The following is a 19,351-nucleotide window of genomic DNA, read 5'->3' as shown; positions in this document are numbered from 1 at the left end:
CTTCCTAAGTCTTCTGAATTTTCCTAAAGCATTGTTCTGGCCCCTCGGACCCCATCCAATCCCCTTCCAAGGCTGCCCACTGCCAACCTAATGAGAACATGCTTTTCCTACAGCCTGTGGACACTTTGTGATGGAGTTCGGTGCTTTGCCGCTCCAGCTTCTGTCTTCCCATCTTTGCTCCTTCCAAACTAAGCTTGACCAGCCAGTGCTTCCTGTCCCGATCTCAGCCTAATCCTTAGCTAGGAACATCCACCTCCCAGGCTCCAATCTCTCCCACCAAAGGTCTGACTGAGAAGCTCCTTCCTGTAGCAATCATACTCCTGATGCCTCGAGCTACTCTGTGTACATGTTCCTCGCTGGGCCTCACCAATGCTTGCTGAGTGACTGAATGAACAAATGAAAACACAGGTGGGAGGAGGGGCAACAAAATAGGGTAGACTAAAAAGAGCAGAGGAGAACTGGGTCATAAAGACCCAGCTGAGAACACAGTTTCCAAGGACAGAAGGAAGAGCTTCCAACAGGGGAAATGCCCAGATCAGAAACTACAGAACCACTACAAAATCTGCCCTTTGAAACAGAAACTAGCATGCTCTTCCGGTGTAAAGCTCTGTCACCCCCCTCCCACACCTTTTTGCAAAGGTGAGCATGTACACACATGCGCAGGCAAGCACACACCCACACAACACAAAACACTGTCAACAGGCCCTAGGTGAGCTTCCAGCCTGCTCCGTGCTCCCGGGCTCATTTCCACTGAGACCAGCCCCAGGGCAGAACAGGCCCTTCTTGAGGGGCTTGGAGGTAGGAAGAGGTGGGTGCTGTGGACCACATCACGTGCAGGCTCCCAGGCTGACAACATTCTCACAGGCCAGGCCGCCAGGTGCTGCAGGTGGAGTCCTGGGGGCCTTGGTCTGCTCCCTGCCCTTGGTGGAGATCTGCTTCCTCCTCTCCTTCGGGAAGCCCTTCTAAGGGCTGCCAGGCCTAGTGAGGAATTAAATTCTCTTCATTAAACGCACTTAAGTTCTGGCTGTGAAGCATGGGGAGTCCGTCACGCTTTCAACCTCAGTTTCCTCATTACTCTTACCTCACAGGGCTGCTGTGTGGGCCCTGCTGGGAACTGGTGGTCCCAGTGAAATCTGCAGAGAACCCACCTGGCTGTGTACCCAGGGTCAGTGACAGAGGGCCTAGAGAAGCTGGCAGCAGGGGAGAAAAAAGTGGCCACTTGCTAGGGTTCCACTGGAGGCAAAGCCTAACCTAGGAGAGCTAAAGTTGGGCCATAAGGGAAAGAATCCGAGCAGCTGTTTCCCAGCTCACAAAGGGGTCTCACAGGGATGGGGGCCATATTTTGGGAACAGTGGGACTCTCGGGGACTCATGTTCAGATCAGTGTAGACACACATGCTCTGTAGTCAGAGGCTACTTCCTGAGCCTGCAGTACCCAGCCTATCCCAACTGGAGCCCCCACCTGTATCCCCACCTCACATACAGTGGGGTGTAGGAACAGGGGACCAAGATACCTGAGATCACAAAGGCCAAGTCACAAATCCTGGCCCCAAGCATATAAGCTAAGGCCCCAGCAAGTGTGCTATCCTCTCTAGTTCATCACAGATAACCTGCAGTGCTAGAGGTGGCAGAGACACACTGCCACACAAAGACACCCACGTTGGAGGCTCAGCCTTGGCCTGTCTCATCACCACCCTACACCTCAGACTGGTTTGTGTTTGGGGGTTTTTGGCAGAAGGAAATGTGCTTGCTGCCTGGCACCTGGGGCCAGCTTCGGCATCGAGGCAGAATGCTACAAGACTGAATTTGTAAAATCAAAGCTTCTATCCCCAGGCTGAGGAGACAGGGAAGGGCAGGCTTCCTTCTCTTCTCCCCACCCTTCTCAGCCCATGGACATACTCTTGGCCTGAGACCACAGAAACTGGAGAGAGGCAGTTACCCAGAACAGAGCATCTGGGCCATGCAGGCCTAGACAGCAGCTGCCTTTCCCACATGCCAGGAATGGTGGCTGCTTTCCCTTTAAGAACCTGTTTCCTCATCTGAGCTACAGAACTTTGGATGCTGTGAAGCTACACAGTTCTCAGGGCCAGTTGAGAACCTGTCTCTGCAGGACAGAAGGCCCCCACCCCTGGGACAGCACCTAATCTACTAGGTGGGGAGAGGACTGGGTGCTGTCAAGTAGACAAGCTGAATGGTAGGCTTCCATCCTGGAGCCTGGGCAAGGGCAGAGGACCCATCGGTGTGCCTGGCCCCTCTGTAGGTTAGGGCTGCTTCCTTCCTGGGGAGCCGGCTCCCCAGCCCCTCCCACATATCAGGCCGAGCCACAGGCCTGCCACCAGCTTGCCACCAACTTTCCTGTCTGGCCACTGCAGGGATGTGCATAAGGGCAGAGTTCCAGGACAGCAGGATTCCTGGGAAAGAAAAAAGGAATAGCAAGGGTAGGGCATGATGGAGCACAGCCAGAGACAGCCAGCCAGTCCCAGAGGGCACAAACATGGTAGAGCCTGGGTGGGGCAGAGACCCCATCAAACCATCAAACCATCAAAGCCAAGATCCCAAATTCATCCCAAGCTTCTTAGTTGGAACCCATGTGGTTTTTATCCCATGTCTTCAACAAAGCCATTTCCAGCTGGGTGTGGTGGCTCACGCTTATAATCCCAGCACTTGGGAGACCGAGGTGGGTGGATCGTCTGAGCTCGCAGGTTCGAGACCAGCCTGAACAAGAGTGAGACCCCATCTCTAAAAAAATAGCCGGGCGTTGTGGCAGGTGCCTGTAGTCCCAGCTACTCGGGAGGCTGAGGCCAGAGAATCGCTTAAGCCAAGAATTTGAGGTTGCCATGAACTGTGACACCACAGCACTCTACCCAGGATGACAAAGTAAGACTCTGTCTCAAAAAGCAAAAAAAGCCACTTCCAAACAGCCTACAGCGAGAGAGGTTCCCCAAATTTACCAGCCTGTTAACCAGCTATCACGGCATGAGAAGTACTGGGAGCAGAACATTGGCAAGGGGGGCAGCAGGCATAGCCTCATCTCTGAGCTTCATTTCTTCATCTGCAAAATGGAATCCCCATTCCCAGCACCTCCTTCACGGGGCTGCGGGAGATGCCAACAAGGTAAGAGACACAAAAGTGACCTTACCAGAAAGGGACAAAGGACGTACTGAAAATTAACCCCCCAAATGAAGAATCTATGGCCAAGAAGACCACCACAACAAATGGTATATGGAAATGGCACACACTTCCCAGTTCACAGAAATATCTCTGTTAAGAGAAGATTTTCCTTTGTAAAGTTTACAAGTTAACTGACATAAATAGCAACAAAATATATGTACTTAAAAATACATGTAGGTCAGGTGCAGTGGCTCATACCTGTAATCCCAGCACTCTGGGAGGCTCAGCTGGGAGGATTGCTTGAGGTTAGCAATTTAAGACCTGCTTGGGTAAGAACAAGTCCCCATCTCTACTAAAAATAGAAAAAATTAGTTGGACTTGGTGACACATGCCTGTAGTCCCAGCTACTCAGGAGGCTGAGGTGGGAAGATGGCTCAAGGCCCTGAGTTTGAGGTTGTATAGAGCCAAACTCTGTCCAACCAAAAAAAAAAGTAGTAAACAAAATTGTCACTTGAAAAAATTACAATTCATGATAAATATGAAAAGTGTCTTTAAAATGTTGAGGAGTTGGAAACAGATAAATGAATAGTATCTAGATGGGTCCCTTACTCTCTGGGGTTTTTTACTTGTCCCACCTGTGACCTGGGGACCCCAGAGCCCTTCCAGGCCTCTGTCTCACTTTGCAGAGGGTCTTGGAGGAAGGTGAGCAAAGCTCAACTCTCCTCAAAAGGGTCCAAATCCAATCAGTGCAACACAGATGCCAGCCTAGCTCTCCCCGCACACCTTCCTCCCTTGGCCTATGCGCACGCCACTCCCACCTCTTACTCAAGCCAGCACCAGGCTAGTCCAGTGGAGCATCAGGTGCCCCTCCTGTCCTGGGTGGCACCAATTCACACCTGCTGGTGCTTCCAGGTGTCAAGGCCACTGGCCTGTGAGCTTCCCCAAGAAGAATCCACACTTGACTCTTTTCTCCGTTCCCCGCCAGTCCTACACAAACTCAGGTCCTGAGCAGTCCTTGAAATGTTTAGAGTAATGTTTAGAGGAGCAGCGAACACGTGAGTTAGATCCTGAGCTATTATCTGACAGAGGAAGCAAAGGACACAGATGCTGGAAGACGGCGTCAGGGATGGCTTCCTGGAAGAGGTGGTGCGGTGGGACCACAGAAGCTGAGGAGCTACAACAAATACAGAAGTGCAGTGGTCAGTGGGGCGACTACAGGAGCAGAAAAAGGAGAGGCACAACCGGGGGGCCCTGAGGGCCAGTGCAGTCTGGTAACACTGGGAGGTCACAACTGCTCCTGCAGCCAGTGGGAACCACAGGATGCTTACAGCACTTTAAGTAAAGCAGAGCAGTAGAAGAGGCAGGGCTCCCTGCGCACCCACACCCTGCCGGGTCCTAGGCCAAGACCATCAGGAGATCCAGGGGAGTGAGGCCAGGGTCAGCAGAGGTGTGGGGATCTTCCCTGCAAAGACTTCTCATCCATCACCCTCTCCACACACAGTGTGCAGCACACAAGAGGACCCCCCAGTCTCCTTCCTCCCCCATCACCTTCCACAGGAATGACACAGCGAGGGAGGGCCCGGGAGCTGTTTTTTCCCCCAGAGGATGCTGAGAGATGGACAATGGAAGCTTTGAGAGGAAATAACTGTCATGCGGCCTGCTTCTGGCCCCATACCTTGGCCACCACCCTCCAGAAGGGGTCAGGGGTACAGGGACTCTGAACCAGTCAAGAGCAGTCAACTGTGGCAGGGCTCTTGCAGCTCTCAAAGAAAGGCTGGAGATGGCTGGAGAGGAGTCAAAGACAACTCCTGAACACGGGGTGGCCAGCACTTTCAAAGTTGGCTGAGAGAATTCTCCTCTTCCCCCCATCCTCCCTTCTGTCCTGAGGCTGCAACATTCCCCCTTCTGCCTCCCAACAGAATCCAGTGGGGAGGTTTCCTGAGAATACCCCCAGGCTCACCAGAAGAGGGTGAAAGGAGAGGGGCGGGCAGTTACACACTTTCAGAGTCACAGGTCACATGGCACAGGGAAGCAGCGCCTCGCAGCAGCTGCCTTCAGACCAGACCAGCAGTGGGACACAGGACCATGACCCTTCCCAGGATGCACAGAGGGAACCCCCAGCCAAACCTCAGAGTCCAGGTTACACTCACAGGGCAAAGCTCAGGGTCTGCGTCCCCAAACATCCGACCGGACCAGCAGCGGGGCCTGACTTGGCATCTGGCCCCTCTCCATCTTAGTAAACAGGAAACAGCCATTCAGACAGCTGGATTGAGGCCTGTGGGATCCCCCGCGGGCACCTTGCACTGCTATGAGTAACTGCTGGGGTCACAGGTAGACAGGATCCACCTCAATTCACAAATCACCTAGAGTCGGGATTCTCAGCAAAACTGCTCTTTAGAGCAATGAGGAAATGCAGAGTCCAAAGGGTCCTCTCAGGGTCACGTGGTGATTCACAGCAGAACCAGGGCCCTTAGGAGTGTCCCCAGAGTGAGCCTTCACACGATGTAGGCAGGCAGCCCCCTTCCCTAGGACGCTGTACTAATCCTGCCTATTTCAAGGGTGAATAGCATGCCCAGGCCCCAAAGGAGGGCAGGGAAGGAGGCCCCTCCCCAGAGAATGCAGCTGGAGAGTGCGTGGCAGGATCTCCTAGGTTTACTCATTCATTCCACTGTCTCTAATCAAACATTTACAAAGTGTCTACCTACTCCATGTCAGGCCTTGGGTTGGATCCTAGGGAAACAGAAGAAGAAGGCAGTTTAATTCCTGCCCCTGAGAAAACCTCTGCATGATGGAGCAAACAGATGGGGGAGCAGAACCACGAGGTCATGTAAAGGGTGGAACAACAGAGTGGAACAACAGAGAGGCATCTGTGAGGTGGAGAATGCAGAGAAAGTGGTGGGGAGCTTTACAGAAGGCAGGTCTGGAGGGCCAACCTGCACATAAGGCAGAGAGGGTCACAGAAGCCAAGGCATCGATGCAGGAGAGTCTACTGTGTTCCAGAAACAGGGCGTTCAGAGGATCATTACAAAAGGGCTGGGAACGTGGCCTACACCAGCCTTGACTGCACAGCAAAGGAAAGCAGCAGCAGGGAAAGACGGCTTTCTCCAGTGTTTTAGCCTGAGCCCAGCTGACTCCCCGGGCAGCCCGTGGGTCAGCTATGGGCCAGGAGTTCTGTCTGGTCCAACCTCTGCCTCCCTTGCAGGCTGACTGAACGAACATGTTCTAGATGGCCTGTGTCTGCCAGGCTCCTGGACGCTGGCTACAGAAGGGAGGCTGGACACCCATCAAGGCCATGTCCCAAGGATGTCCACAATCTCAAAAGGTCTCCCTACAATGCCCCCCATAGTATATTAAGGACATTTGCAGAACCAGAGTACTAACAAAAGTCACTTCCTGCCCCACAGGCAGCAATCAACAAGGTTGACCACATGCTCCCAGCTTTGCCCTTGACTTCTCCTGCAAAACCTCAGGGAGTTTTCCCACCTCTCTGAGCTTCAAGCCTATCCCTATTAAACACTGGCCTTGGTCAAGGCTCAGGGTAAGGTCCTTTTCTCTTCTGATGCTCTGTCTTCTCCCTCATCCATGGCCAGTCATGCCTGCAGCTCCAATTACCTCCTATGTACAGATATTCACAAACACATAGCTAGCTTAGTCCTCCAAAGCTTCAGACACTTCAATCCAATTGCCTATTTGCTATCCCCATTGTAATCTCAAAATACTTCAAAGGTACCAGGCTCAGTGGCTCACGCCTGTAATCCCATACTGGGAGGCCGAGGTGGGTGCAATGCCTGAGCTCATGTGTTGGAGATCAGCCTGAACAAGAATGAGAGGCCCTGTCTCTACTAAAAACAGAAAAACTCTGGGCGCCTGCAGCCCTAGCTACTCACGAGGCTGAGGCAAGAAGATCATTTAAGCCCAAGAGTTTGAAGTAGCTGTGCGAGTCACTCTACCCAGGGCAACAGAGTGAGACTGTCTCTAAAGATGACAAAAAAACCCCACTTCAATTCAAATATTGTGACCTGGTTGTTTACACCCCACATTAACCTAAAATATATAAAAAAAAAAAAACCCACTTCAAGGCAATCCCTCAAAACCAAACACTGCCTTCTCTCACCAACTCAGGCCTCTGGCCCTACCCCGTGGGTCAGCTAAGAACATCACCATTCAAACAGGTGCCCAAACTACAAACCTCAGAATCATCCTTATCACCCCCTTTTCTCTCACTGACTGCTTCTCCAATCCCCCAACAAGTCCTGATGCCTTATTTATTATTCAAAATTAGCCGTATTTCCTGAGCACTCACATGAAGGGCACTACGCTGGACGCTTGGAACAGAGGAGCTCAGGGAGCCAGAAAGTGGAATGAAGAAGTAGAGAAGTACATGGTGCTGGAGAGAGGATGTTAAACAAAGCCCCCACACAAATACCAGAGCAGCTGAGGGGCCCGGAGGACAAGGTGCCACCTGTGCTGGGTGGGAAGAAAGGAGCAGCAACGGCAGCCTCTGGCTCCCTGTCACTCACCCTGCACACTGACTCTGCAGAGACCTCGGAGAGACGGCCGCACAAAGCAAAGACCACACAGCCTTACGTTTCACCCCTACAAACAACACTGCCAAGGAGGTGTCAGGATCCCATTTCCCCAATGAAGAAACTGAGCCCAGAAAGGTTAATTAACTTAGCCAAGGTGGCAGCTGGTGAGTTGTACAACCAACATTTCAAGGCCAAGGCTATCTTTGCCTAAGCACAGGCTCAGTACTGCCTCAGGATCCCTGTCACAAGCGGCCAAGCAGGACCAACGCACACAGAGGGGCACAGGGAGGCTGCAGGCTGCTCCGTTCGCTGCTGCTTCAGGGTGCTCATCACAGCTGCAACCACACTTGCATCTTCAGGCTAAGTCTTCCCCCCCTAGAGTGCAAGCTCCTTGAGGACATGGACCATGTCTGTCATCTTCACTGTCACATGCCTAGAAGGAACTTAGTAAGTATTTGTGGAAAGAGAAAAGTATAACAGAGTTGCTGCGGCCCACCCTGCTCCTGCTCAGTAGACAAATGAACTCCTACTCCCTGCAACCCAGGACATCTGCAAGCCTCTTTCTGCTGCCCTGTCTCCGTAGGGCCCTCCCACAAGGTCAAAGAATGGACTGGGTTAGAAGAAAGAAAAATCCAGGGTCTCCCTCCCACAAAGAAACAACAGGGCCTAGGATGGGGGTGGGGCGGGGGTCGTGTCAGAGTGACGAGGCTGAAGCAGGGAGATAAGTGGGCAAGGGCAGAAGGGGTAGCAGAGGCTTCCCCTGTGAACTCCCTAAGCCCACTCCCACGTCTCACCACTCCAGCCCTGGCTCCCGCCTCTTCAGCTCCTGTGTCAACTGCTGCCTCTTGGGAGTCAATGTGGGGCAAGGCCTTAAACCCTCAACGCAGAGTCAGCCTTGACTACAGGGCTGGGTATGTTCTAAATCAGCAGGCAGTAGTTTCATGGAAGACCATTTCTCACAGGATGTGGGTGGGACATTAGAGTCTTTTAAGCAGCTCAGACACAACCTAGATCCTTCACATGTGCAGTTAACAGTAGTTTGTGCTCCTCTGAAAATCTAATGGCTGCTGATGTGACAGGAGGTGGAACTCAGGTGGTGATGCCAGTGATGACAAGCAGTGGGAAGCAGCTGTAACACAGATGAAGATTCCCCAGCTCTCCACTGCTCACCTCCTGCCTGCAGCCTGGTTCTCAATGGGCAGAGACTAGTGCTGCTCCACGGCCTGGGGGTTGGATAGCACAGTTCTAAACAACAACGAAGTCCTCAGTCGATGCTCTGCTTTGGCAGGCGAAGCTAGGCTATCCCGTTCTAGAGCTGCTTGGCCCAACCTCCCCACAGCACTTGGCCACACTATCTTTGGGCCATGCCAACCCAAGCCAAGCTGCTCTCCTGTCCCTCCCCTTGCCCTTTACTTCCTGGGAAGCAAGGCTCCAGGGAGTGATCTAGTCTCTAACCTCACCCCAAGGTGACAGGGAACTCACTCCCTCCGCCTGACCAGGATGCCCAGCTCAGATTCTTTGAGATCACCTCTCCTACTGACAGAGATGGCTATCTTGGGATTTCCTCCTGACTTTAATTCCCTAGTTTTTAGCTGCTCAGGACAGTTCCTTGCCCTGCCCCTACTAGCACATATCCTCTCAGGCTGGGGACCAGGACATCCTCTTGGGAGCAGGCTGGCACCAGGCATCTATTCCCACTGGAGGGAATGCTCTGTTTCACTTATGGCCTCAAAAGGCCCTCCACAAAATCCCTTGCCCAGTGACCTACCTTTTCTAACCTTGGTGGTGGATATGCTAAGAGCTCCCAAGAAAGGCCCACAGCTGAAGCACTATCAGATGGAACAGGGCAACCTTTCAGATGACTCTGCAGAGCTCCAGAGATGGACCATCACCCACGGACCCAGCCTCCCCGCTGAGAGAATTGAGCTGTATCCTTTAGCTGAGCTCCTGCCTCAAGTAGGCCAAGAAACCTGTGGGACCAATGGCTAACTGGGGCCCTCCTCCCTTCCTTCCCACAGTCAGTAACCTGTAAACTAAAGCCTACACTTTCTGGGTCTGAGAGTGAAGTCACCGTATCTGGTGATGTTAGAATTCCCCCAGCACACACCCACACCTACGCAGCCAGAACCCCATGTGGTCAATACCCCACTCCTACCACAGGCAAGGCCAAGCCAAGGACACTGTGACCTGAGGACATGACCTCAGTAATCACTTCGCTCAGGCTATTTCAACTCCGTCCTATCCCCAGGTGTCCAAGAAAACAGGAAGCCAAACCAATGAACTGCCCCCCTGCCTCAAGGAAGAATCAGATGGCAAACAAACAAGTGGTCAAATTCTCCACCTCCCTGCCCCTCACCAGTGTGCCCACTCGTTCACTGCCAGGGCCTGGAGCTTCAGTGAGACCACCCACTCTCCACTTGCCTTGGTACAGGTCCTCCGCCCAATACTGGTGAGCAGGCTGGTGGGGGGAGGGACCCCACAGGGCAGGACAGGCAGCTACAGAGAGAAAGCCAATTCTGTCTGGGCCCTCGGGCTCAGCCTACAACATTTTAGGCATAATGTCACCTGCTTTAATGTTTTCTGCATACTCCAGATCATAAGCTCCCTAGGAGCAAGGACTGGGTCACCCTCTTTTCTTGCTTCCTAACTCCAGCCTCCTCTGTGCCAGGCCTGGGCTCAGTAAAGAGATGCCAGTCTTCTGCAGGAGAAAGCCCCGCCCAATTTACTCTGCATCCTGAGTCTTACTGAAGCCAGGGCCACTGGCCAACACCAGGAAGGGCCAGGGCCGGAAGGAAGCAGCAGAGCCTATACACAAAGCCTACATGTTGGCTATAAAAAGGAGCCCCTCCCTGCTTCCCCCAGGATGGGCTCAGTTCCTAGGAGGTGAAGAGTGGGGAGAGAGCTAGTACTTGTGCTTGGGCACATAGCCACTGCAGCCTCTCAAAAGCTAGCCAAACACCACCTCAAAAGGAACTAGTCTTGCAAGGAAGGGTGGGAGAATATTAAGAGCTAAGCCAGGAACACAAACGGAGACTCGCCAAGCCCCATCTCTTGGGACCACAGCCTCTCCCAAAGCAACCAATTCCACTGTCCTTGACTACCTCTTCCCTCAACTCCAGAATATTAAGAACCAATTACTTCTTACTCTGGGGTCTGTGAGCACTCCCTAGAGGGTGCCCATACACCCCACTCTCTCTGGAGGCTCTAACTCTGGGGTTATGGATAGCAGGATGTGGTGGCCACAACAGACTGGACTCAGAGGGCAGCTCAAGTAGGAGCATGTGTGTTGGGGTTAAGGTGGGGAGATGGACAAGTACCTAAGGGCCTCAAAGTCTGCACACAAAGACACCTAGTTCAAAGACAGCAGCCAAGGCAATCTCTTGACCCACACGGGCAGCAATCTACTCTACAAGAGAAGAGCCGCATTTCTTATACCTACCCCGCCCCAAGTTACAGAAGTTAATTTCTTTGAATTTCCTGCTTAGTTTGCCCAGAGTGTTCAGGCTCGGTGCCAGAGGCCTAACCCTGGGGAGGTGGTACAGTTTAAGGGGATATCCCCATGCAGCATATGGGAGGAACGACCCTTTGCTGTGATCAGCCACTGACACATGGAGGTCTTATGTCATCACAGCACACCTTCACTCATCCTGACTGACAGCAGCCTTCTGCTTGCTTGCTTCATAGCACTCACCCAACCCTGTAATTACTTTGTCTGGCTGTTTACGTCCTTTCTGGCTGCAGCTACCCTAACCTATGTTCACTACTAAACCCCAAGGTGCTTGGCACAGTTAGCAAATACCAGAGTCCAAAGCTAGGGAAGCAGAAGTAGTATATCGCTTGTCTAGTGAGCCAATGAGGTCCGAGAAAGCTGGTTTCAGTGCGCTTATTTGTTTTTTAAAAGAGAGTATCTATAGTGAGATGAAACACAAACGAGGCTAGAGATCTACGGGTACCCTAAACAAGTCAGAGGCTGGAACAATCACGTCCAGCTTAGTGTACCCAACACAATAGCGAGGATGACAACCAATGTGTGACAAACATGAATAAATGCAGGCTCTCGGTTCGAGAAGGGCTTTTCTAGGATTCCCTTACACAGAGTGTCTGTAATGTGGAACCTCAGGTCCCCACGTTCCTCTGCAGAGGCTCAGGTAGATGGGCACCACGGTCTAGTAAGAGCAAGTCAAAGGGGTGAGGCTCTTGTAGAGTGTGGAAGGTCTGGCAGGCCAAGCATCTCAACAGGGGGGTGTGGCAAGGATGAGAGCAGGAAAGGTTCTGAAATGGAGCCAGTGAGTCCAGCCTGTGCACGCACAGAAGCCCTGGGTGGTCAAATACATATGGCCAGAGGGCAGGCAATACAGAGATCAGCTATCTGTGAGGGGAGGGGGGAAAGGAAGAAAAGAACAAACGTACAAACTAACTCTGGTTTTATCTAACAGTCCATTTTACTGTAATTTCCCCCAGACTGGAAGAATAAACTAAATACTGTATCAGGAATCAGATATCCTAGGCTCTGCCATGAACTCACCATGTGACCTTACCCTTGGGGCCATGGTTTCCTCCTCTCAAAGACAGGGATAATAATAATAATAATCATCATCCCTGCCCTCCCTGGATGAGGGAGCTATTGTGATGCTCAAACAATGCAATGGACGGAGAAGTTGGTCCATGAACTCACAATCTGTATTTGAATACAAACACCACACTTTTTATGATACCTAAGTCTTCCGTGTAAAGACTCAAGGAAGGAACAGACCCCTAGCCTGGGTTGTCAGAGCAGCCACCGGTGGCCAAACTTGGGGTGGTGGACAGAACTGAAGCTCTGCGGTTAACGAAGGACAGAGTAAAGGAAACGAATGCTAATTAAGTGTCCACTAAGTGCCAAATAGCGTACTGAGCACTTTCACATAAAATCTCACTTTCATATATAATCCCATTTATTATTAATATAAAGTTGTGTGAGGAGAAATTATTTTTATAAAGTAACTTGCCCAAAGTAACAGGAAGAGCTGAGACTTGAACCCAAATCTGACCTGTTCCGATAGCTCAATTACCAACAGGCTAGGACTATCTAACCCAAAGCCACTGCCTAAGGCTGCTCCTCACCCTCAGCTGGAGTCTTGCCATCTGTTCCCAGGCTGCTTCCCCCCAACTCTCTGGGAAAAGAACCAGCACCATGTTCCTCTGGACAAAGTGCTCTACAAAGAGCACCAGAACATTCCCCTCCTACCCCACATCCCTATCTCCGAGGATTCACCTCCAAGTCCACAGTAACTTCCAGTTCGATGAGGAGTAGAGATGGGGGGAAATCAGTCTTCGGATATCAGGCCCTATCTCATGCCTTTGTGACTCCAGATCTCAGTTCCTCCCTCCAACTTTTCCACCTGTGGCCTCCTTAAAGCCATATCCCACAGGAAAGAACAGAGTGAGAAGCGGATCCTGTGAGATAACAGAGAGGCAGGCCCTGCCACACTTGAGCTTGTGGCCTTGGAGCACTTCCTTGAACACAGGTCTCCCCACCGAAATGCCCAGATAGCATTTCTCTGGGCTCAGCACTTAGAAATGAGACATGACACCTCTGCCCCACATAAGGGGTCACCATCCAAAAGCAGCTGCTTCTGACGCCAACTGCCCCGTCTCCTTGCAAAAACCAGCAGTAGAAATAGCCCTAACAATAGAGGGATTGCTAGGAGCTGTGAGAGAGGATGGGTGGGCCTCCCCACCTCTGCATCAGAGGGCTTGGTGGCCAGGCCCCAGCTCCTGAAACAGGTGCATTCCTCTCCGCCCCAGCAGGTCCTCCTGGGACCATAATCCTCATCTGCCTCCCTTCAGCGCTCCCAACACACTGGGCACTTACACTGTGCCACACCTGATGCTAAGTAGTTTACAAGGATTCACATCAAATTCTCACAACAAAATTATGAAATAAATGCTGTTACTGTCAGGGCCCTTTTACAGATGGAGGTGCCCACAGAGGTAAAGTCTCATGCTCAAAGTCACACAGCAAGAAAGCTGCACCACAGTCTGAGATCAGAGCCCAAATGCTGAACTCTACTACGGTCTCAGCCTCAAGACTCACACTCTCTCCCCTCCCCTCCCTTCCTCCACTAACCAAGGCATCCCCACCCTGCCTCATCAGTTCTCCCCTGCAAAATGCAGTAGCTCAGGGGCCTCCTTTTCCAGCATCTACCCAACAAACCACTGCTGCCTGCAGGAGCTGCCTACAGGACAAAGTAGAGCCCAATAAGCACAGCACACTGGGGCCTTTCCTAAGCCGCCCCACCAGTCCCAGCCTCATCTCTACCACACCACGCCTGGTCCTGAGCCCTGCGCGGAGTGATCCCCACTTCCTCCGCCTCCCCAGGCAAGTATCTCAATCATCCGGCCTACCCAAAGCCCTCTCCTGTGACACCTTCCTGGCTTTCCCCTCTGCACTAACAAAGCTTTTGGTACAGACCTTTATTACGCCAAGTAATGTACAAGGTTATAATCACAGGATTCCAATTCTGACTCTTCCGATGGTTCTTCAACGGCGCAGACCATGTCTTACTCATCTTTTGAATCCTCAGTGCTTAGTACCGGACAAACAACAAGTATTCAAGGCTTGGCACCCACAGCTCAGTGAGTAGGGCGCCGGCCACATACACTGAGGCTGGAGGGTTCGAGCCCAGCCTGGACTTGCTAAACAACAATGACAACAGCAATAAAAAAAAAGGCCGAGTATTGTGGTGGGCGCCTGTAGTCCCAGCTACTTGGGAGGCTGAGGTAAGAGAATCACTTCAGCCCAAGAGTTGAGATTGCTATGAGCTGTGACGCCACGGTACTCTACCAAGGGTGACATAGTGAGACTGTTCCCCCCCGCCCAAAAAAACCCCAAGAGGTATTCAAACAATATTTGGTTCATTTTCTTTTGTTTTTTAGAGACAGGGTTTCCCTCTGTTGTCCAGGCTGGGCTAAAGCTCTCTTGCTACCTCAGTATCCCCATAAGACTCTGTGCTCACGTCCCCACACCCCAGCGAGTATTTTAATTTTTTGTAGAGACAGGGTCTATGTTGCCCAGGCTGGTTTCCAACTTCTGGCCTCAAGCAATCCTCCCACCTCAATGTCCCAAAGCCACCATGCCAGGTCTCAAATAGTATTTATTTAGAACAACTAAATGCCTCTCATTCTAAGAGGTTACCGTAAGTAAAGCTACTGTGGCCAAGATTTCTGAACTTCAACTCAAGTTTGTGCATCTGTGCGGGCACTTGTGTGCATGTGCACACACACACACACACACATGAGTTCTGGGAGAAGCGGAGGTGTTGTGGTCCCAGGGCTGGGTGTGCTCAGCTCTTCCAGTCTTGTGTGGAACAGGCCCTTCCCAGAGAACCCCAGCTGGACCTGACAGGGCTGGCCTGGAAACCCACACATGGGGGCAAGCGTGGGGTGCTGAGGAAACACTAAGAGGTCTGACTTCCCTTGGAAAAAACTATAGTCAGACAGGAAACACACAGGCAGGGATGGCCAGCCCTGGACATCCGGACACGTGCTCTCGCCCCTCTCTCACTAAGAGCTAGCAGGTGGTACAAAGAAAACCCTTGATGACACCAGCCTGCCCCTCTGGCATTGCAGGCCCAGCCCTCAGGGCAGGCCTTTGGGTCTGGTCTGCTCCACTCTTCACCAGTCTGATACTCACAGCCACAGGCCAAGCCACAGGTCAAGCTCCAGCGAGCTGGTTCCAATACTACCTCCTCCCTGAGCCCACAAGCCTCTCAGTTTAGCTGTCTCCCCACCCCCTGATCAAAGTGCCACTCTGAATTGTTAACTATTTTTTTTCTCTGAAGGCAAAGACCATTTTCATCCACCACCTCAGGGAGCCTGGCATCTAAAAGACTATCTGGTGAAGAATCAGCCACAGATGAAGCTCCCACCGTGGTACATGGCAGGTGCTCAGGGAACACCTCCATGGATCCTCCACCCGTGGTCACTGGGCCCACAAACACCCTCAACTGGACAACCTCACTAAACGTGGATCTGAACCCTCTCACCACAGAAGGCACCAGAAGAAAAGTGTAAAGCCAGAGCCTAGAGAGGCTGAGGCTGTCATGGGATAAAAAAGTCAAAGGGGTCTCTGCTCTGTAATACACAAACAGGTCCTCGGGAGCCACAGGGACCCTCAGGGAACATAAGAGTCTGAGCCCAGTGGCAAGAAGCATCTTGGGGTTGTCAGTCAGCCACCTACTGGAGAGCTGGACCCAGCTGAGGCACTGGCACACACTGGTACTACCACCCATGGCACGAATCACGCTTGATTTCCATTTCCTCATCTGTAAAATGGAATGGAACTTCCAACCACCCAGGGCCCTCATGAGGATTAGGCAAGAAAACAGAATGACAAAGTCTCTACAGCAAGCAGCGGGAACTCTATACTTGCTTTCTATTCGCTATTGTCAGTCTCTGCAATGTAAAAGGCAAACACAAACCTGGCTGCTGTCACACCACCAGGACAACCAATTTTGTCAGAACTAAAGCACTCCCTCACCCGTTTTGAGCCGTACTATTGCCCTAGAAATTAGCAGATGCTACCCCATAGCACAAGTGTAAATCAAAAGGGCAGTGAGTTAGAACAGAACAAGGCCTTACATATGAGTGCTGTGCCCCTTTACTGAGCTATGCCATCTCTACCTCAGGTCCACTGCCACCCTGTGTGTGGCACAGTTCCTCTTTGGCCAGGCTTTAGGCTCTCCCTGGTATCCGGGTAGGGTCAGCAGGAAAAGGCCAGACACCTGAGGCACCTGGGCAAGAGGCCAGGTGGCAGGGGACCCAACTGGCAGCTCAACCTTCCTCCAAGACTATAAGGATCAGAACACATGAATGAACGTGTGCAGGAGTGGGGCAGGACTTCAGTGGGAGGCTCCATTCGCAAGGTCTGAGCTCTACACATGCATCTACCAGCTTGTTTGCTCAGGCTCCTTCGCTCTGTGCTCCTCAAGTCAAGGCCCAGACCCTGCTATATCTTCTGCCCACCCTCCAGGCCCCAGCTATTTTATAAGATCACTGAATTTGTATACCTCTGGCTAACCCACTCTTGGAGGTAGATCAGGTACTCTCATTCTTGCCTTCATCTCCCCAAAAAGACTTGAGACACTAGATCCTCCCCTCTTTACACGCCTCCCTTCTGTTTAGGCCCAACTTACAAATAAAAAAGTCACACCCAGGAGTTAAATGTGCCAAACTCCAAAAACTTTCTCTATAGAAACACTGTTCTATATGATGGGTAAGTGGGTGGGTGGGTACGTGGGCTGGAGCAAAACAAAACCATTTCCTGCCTTTTTCCGAGTAGCGATCTAAGCGAACCATGAATTTGGCCCTTGTCCTCCTCCCCTCCTGCACCCTCACCCTCTCCTACAGCCACACTCCACCTCCATCAACATTTCCTGTCCAGGGTCTGGGAGGGCAATCATAGTCTATTACTGTTATCATTATTATTAACAGTTCACATTTATTAAACATTCACAAATGTATCAGGCATTGCTAGGTGTTTTATATTAAACTATCTCACCTAATCCCCAGACCAAGTGTATGTGGCGGACATATTAACACCCCATTTTACAGATGAGGACGTCAAGGCTCAGAGAAGGTAAGTAATTGGCCAGGACACACACAACTAATATATGAGCATCAAATCCAGACTTGGCGTCAACCCTGTACTACATTTATTGCCTGCTGGTCATATGTGTGGTTTAAAATGCAGTCTGTTACCCAGGACATTTCTATCCTGGAACCTCTAGCCAGTGCTCCAACGCATGCAGCATAGCGACCACCACAGAACCAAGGAAGAGGACTGTGCCTGGGGTGAGATGCCTGAGTTATGTTCCCAGGTTATCTCAGCTCCTTGCAGTGCCTTCCCTCCTCCACTTCAGAATCCACAGTATCTCAAATCACTAAAATGTTCTCCCTATGGCTGACAAGGACCAATAGGGGCTCTGAGGAAGGTGGCTGCCATTTCTCTGTTTGGCAGCTGTGTGAGATCTGTGTCAGATATGGAGTTTGTAGCTGAGGATGGCTGCCTCACCACAAGACCTTCCTTCCTCCCAACCTCCTTGCCCATCTACATGCATGCACACCATACCCAAGAAGATCTGCGGTACCCTCCCTTGGAGTGTCACTTCCTGGATCCCCCTCCTCCACACAGACCTGGCTCTGAGCCTGGCTCTCTCTACCAGTCTCTAGGGGTCCTTGCAGGAAGCAGCCCCACAGTCTCGGTTCAGGTACATCATCTCTTCACACTGGAGAGTGGGGAAAGAGCTGAGTGCCCATCCCGCCACAGCACAGGCACGCACTAAGTGGAATAACACTCGGAAAGATCGGGGGGTTTTTCAAAATCCCCCAACTCCCTCCTCCTACCAGAAACCTGCACAAAAGCAGTCAAGCTCAGGCCTGGGAAGGCAAAGAGGCAGGAAGCCAAAGGGAGCCGCTCCCGGCTCCCTGCAGCCACCGGACACAGGACACAAAGGGCTAGACCCCAAACTGACTGCACACTCTTGAGAAAAGGACCTGACTCCAGGACACTGGGGCTGGCCTTTTTGGAGCCAAAGCTCCAAGAACGTGGTTCCAAGGGCAAGGGGAATCCCTGCCCTGGCTCTGGGAGTCTGCCCACACACACAGGCCTCCAAAACTCAGCTTTGGGACAAAAGAAGCAGGGAAAAAAACCCAAAAAAACCAGCCACTGCCTTCTCTGAGGCTTTTCCAAACCAAACAAGACCACTTCCCTCCTTCTCCCCAAGAGGGAGATGAGCAGGCCCAGCTCTGCTCCAAAACCAGTCCTACCCCAACATCTGCCTTAGTTCTACTTTGGGAACCCAAAGGTTCCTTTGCAAATAAGAGCCCAGTATGACGGCCCAGAGTTTCACAGACTGCTCTTTCTGGAGAGAGTGGTGGGCCGTGACCGTCCGGTCCGGCCTCCGGTTCTCTGGCGCGGGGGGCCGGGGGGGGGGCACTGCCACGGCTCCCCTCGCTGCCACCAACAGCACTCCCAGGGGATGGAGAGCCCCCGAAGACTAACCCCGCTGGTCTCCAGCCAGCGAAGATTCTTAGGTTTCGGGGTAAAATGCGGCGAACACTCGCCCCTAGCTGGGGGAGGGGGTGTCTTGTCAGGTGACCGAGGACCCGGATGCCCCCCGCCCCCAGTGACCACCGGAGACGAAGCGGGGGCGGGGCCCGGAGGGAGTAGGAGAGTGCCCGAAAGTTTGTCCAAGTCACTCGGGCGGCCGGCCGGGGATCGCGGACCCGAGCAGGGACCCCATCGCCCCCGCGCGCAGCGGGCCCCAGGCAGGGTGGGGGCGCACTTACTGGCCCCCTCGATCTTGTCGGCGCCGCGGCTCCACGTGATCTGGCGCGTCTCCAGCTTGACCTGGAAGGTCTTCCGCTCGGGCCGCTGCGACTTCTTGGAGTAGAACAAAGTCATGACCGTGCCCACCTCGAGGCTGCGGCAGAGGTGCAGCACCTCGGCGTCCGAGGGCGCGCCGGGCCCGCAGCCATTGGCGCAGGGGGACGCAGCGCCCGCCATGGCTCCGGCGCTGGGGGCGGCGGCGGCGCAGCCCGGTCTGGCGTGGAGGAGGAGGAGGAGAAGGAGGAGGAGGAGGCGGCGGCGGCTGCTGAGGCGGCCAGCGAGCGGGACCCGGCGGCGGCGGCTCCTGCGAGCGGACACGGGGCGGGGCCTGAGCGCGGCGG

General features: G+C 52.7%; 1 protein-coding gene across 3 annotated transcripts in view; it reads right to left on the bottom strand.

The window, feature by feature from the left end:
* The window catches only part of PLCG1 (phospholipase C gamma 1), a 36,315-nt gene extending 16,970 nt beyond the window's left edge, over positions 1-19,345 (bottom strand). For 2 of the 3 annotated variants that reach the window (XM_023511958.1, XM_003787596.3), the window contains exon 1: positions 18,971-19,312. In XM_023511958.1, the coding sequence (XP_023367726.1) occupies positions 18,971-19,187 (217 nt within the window). In that variant the 5' untranslated portion in view covers positions 19,188-19,312. Of the gene's footprint in view, positions 1-18,970 lie in introns of all 3 variants that reach the window. The other variant, XM_012803932.2, reaches the window with a different exon arrangement.
* Positions 19,346-19,351: the final 6 nt, after the last annotated feature.

This window comes from Otolemur garnettii, unplaced genomic scaffold (assembly GCF_000181295.1).
Source record: "Otolemur garnettii isolate 467f Iridium unplaced genomic scaffold, OtoGar3 scaffold00023, whole genome shotgun sequence".
NCBI lineage: Eukaryota > Metazoa > Chordata > Mammalia > Primates > Galagidae > Otolemur > Otolemur garnettii.
Note: the sequence above shows the minus strand (reverse complement) of the source record. Positions and strands in the feature narration are given on the sequence as shown.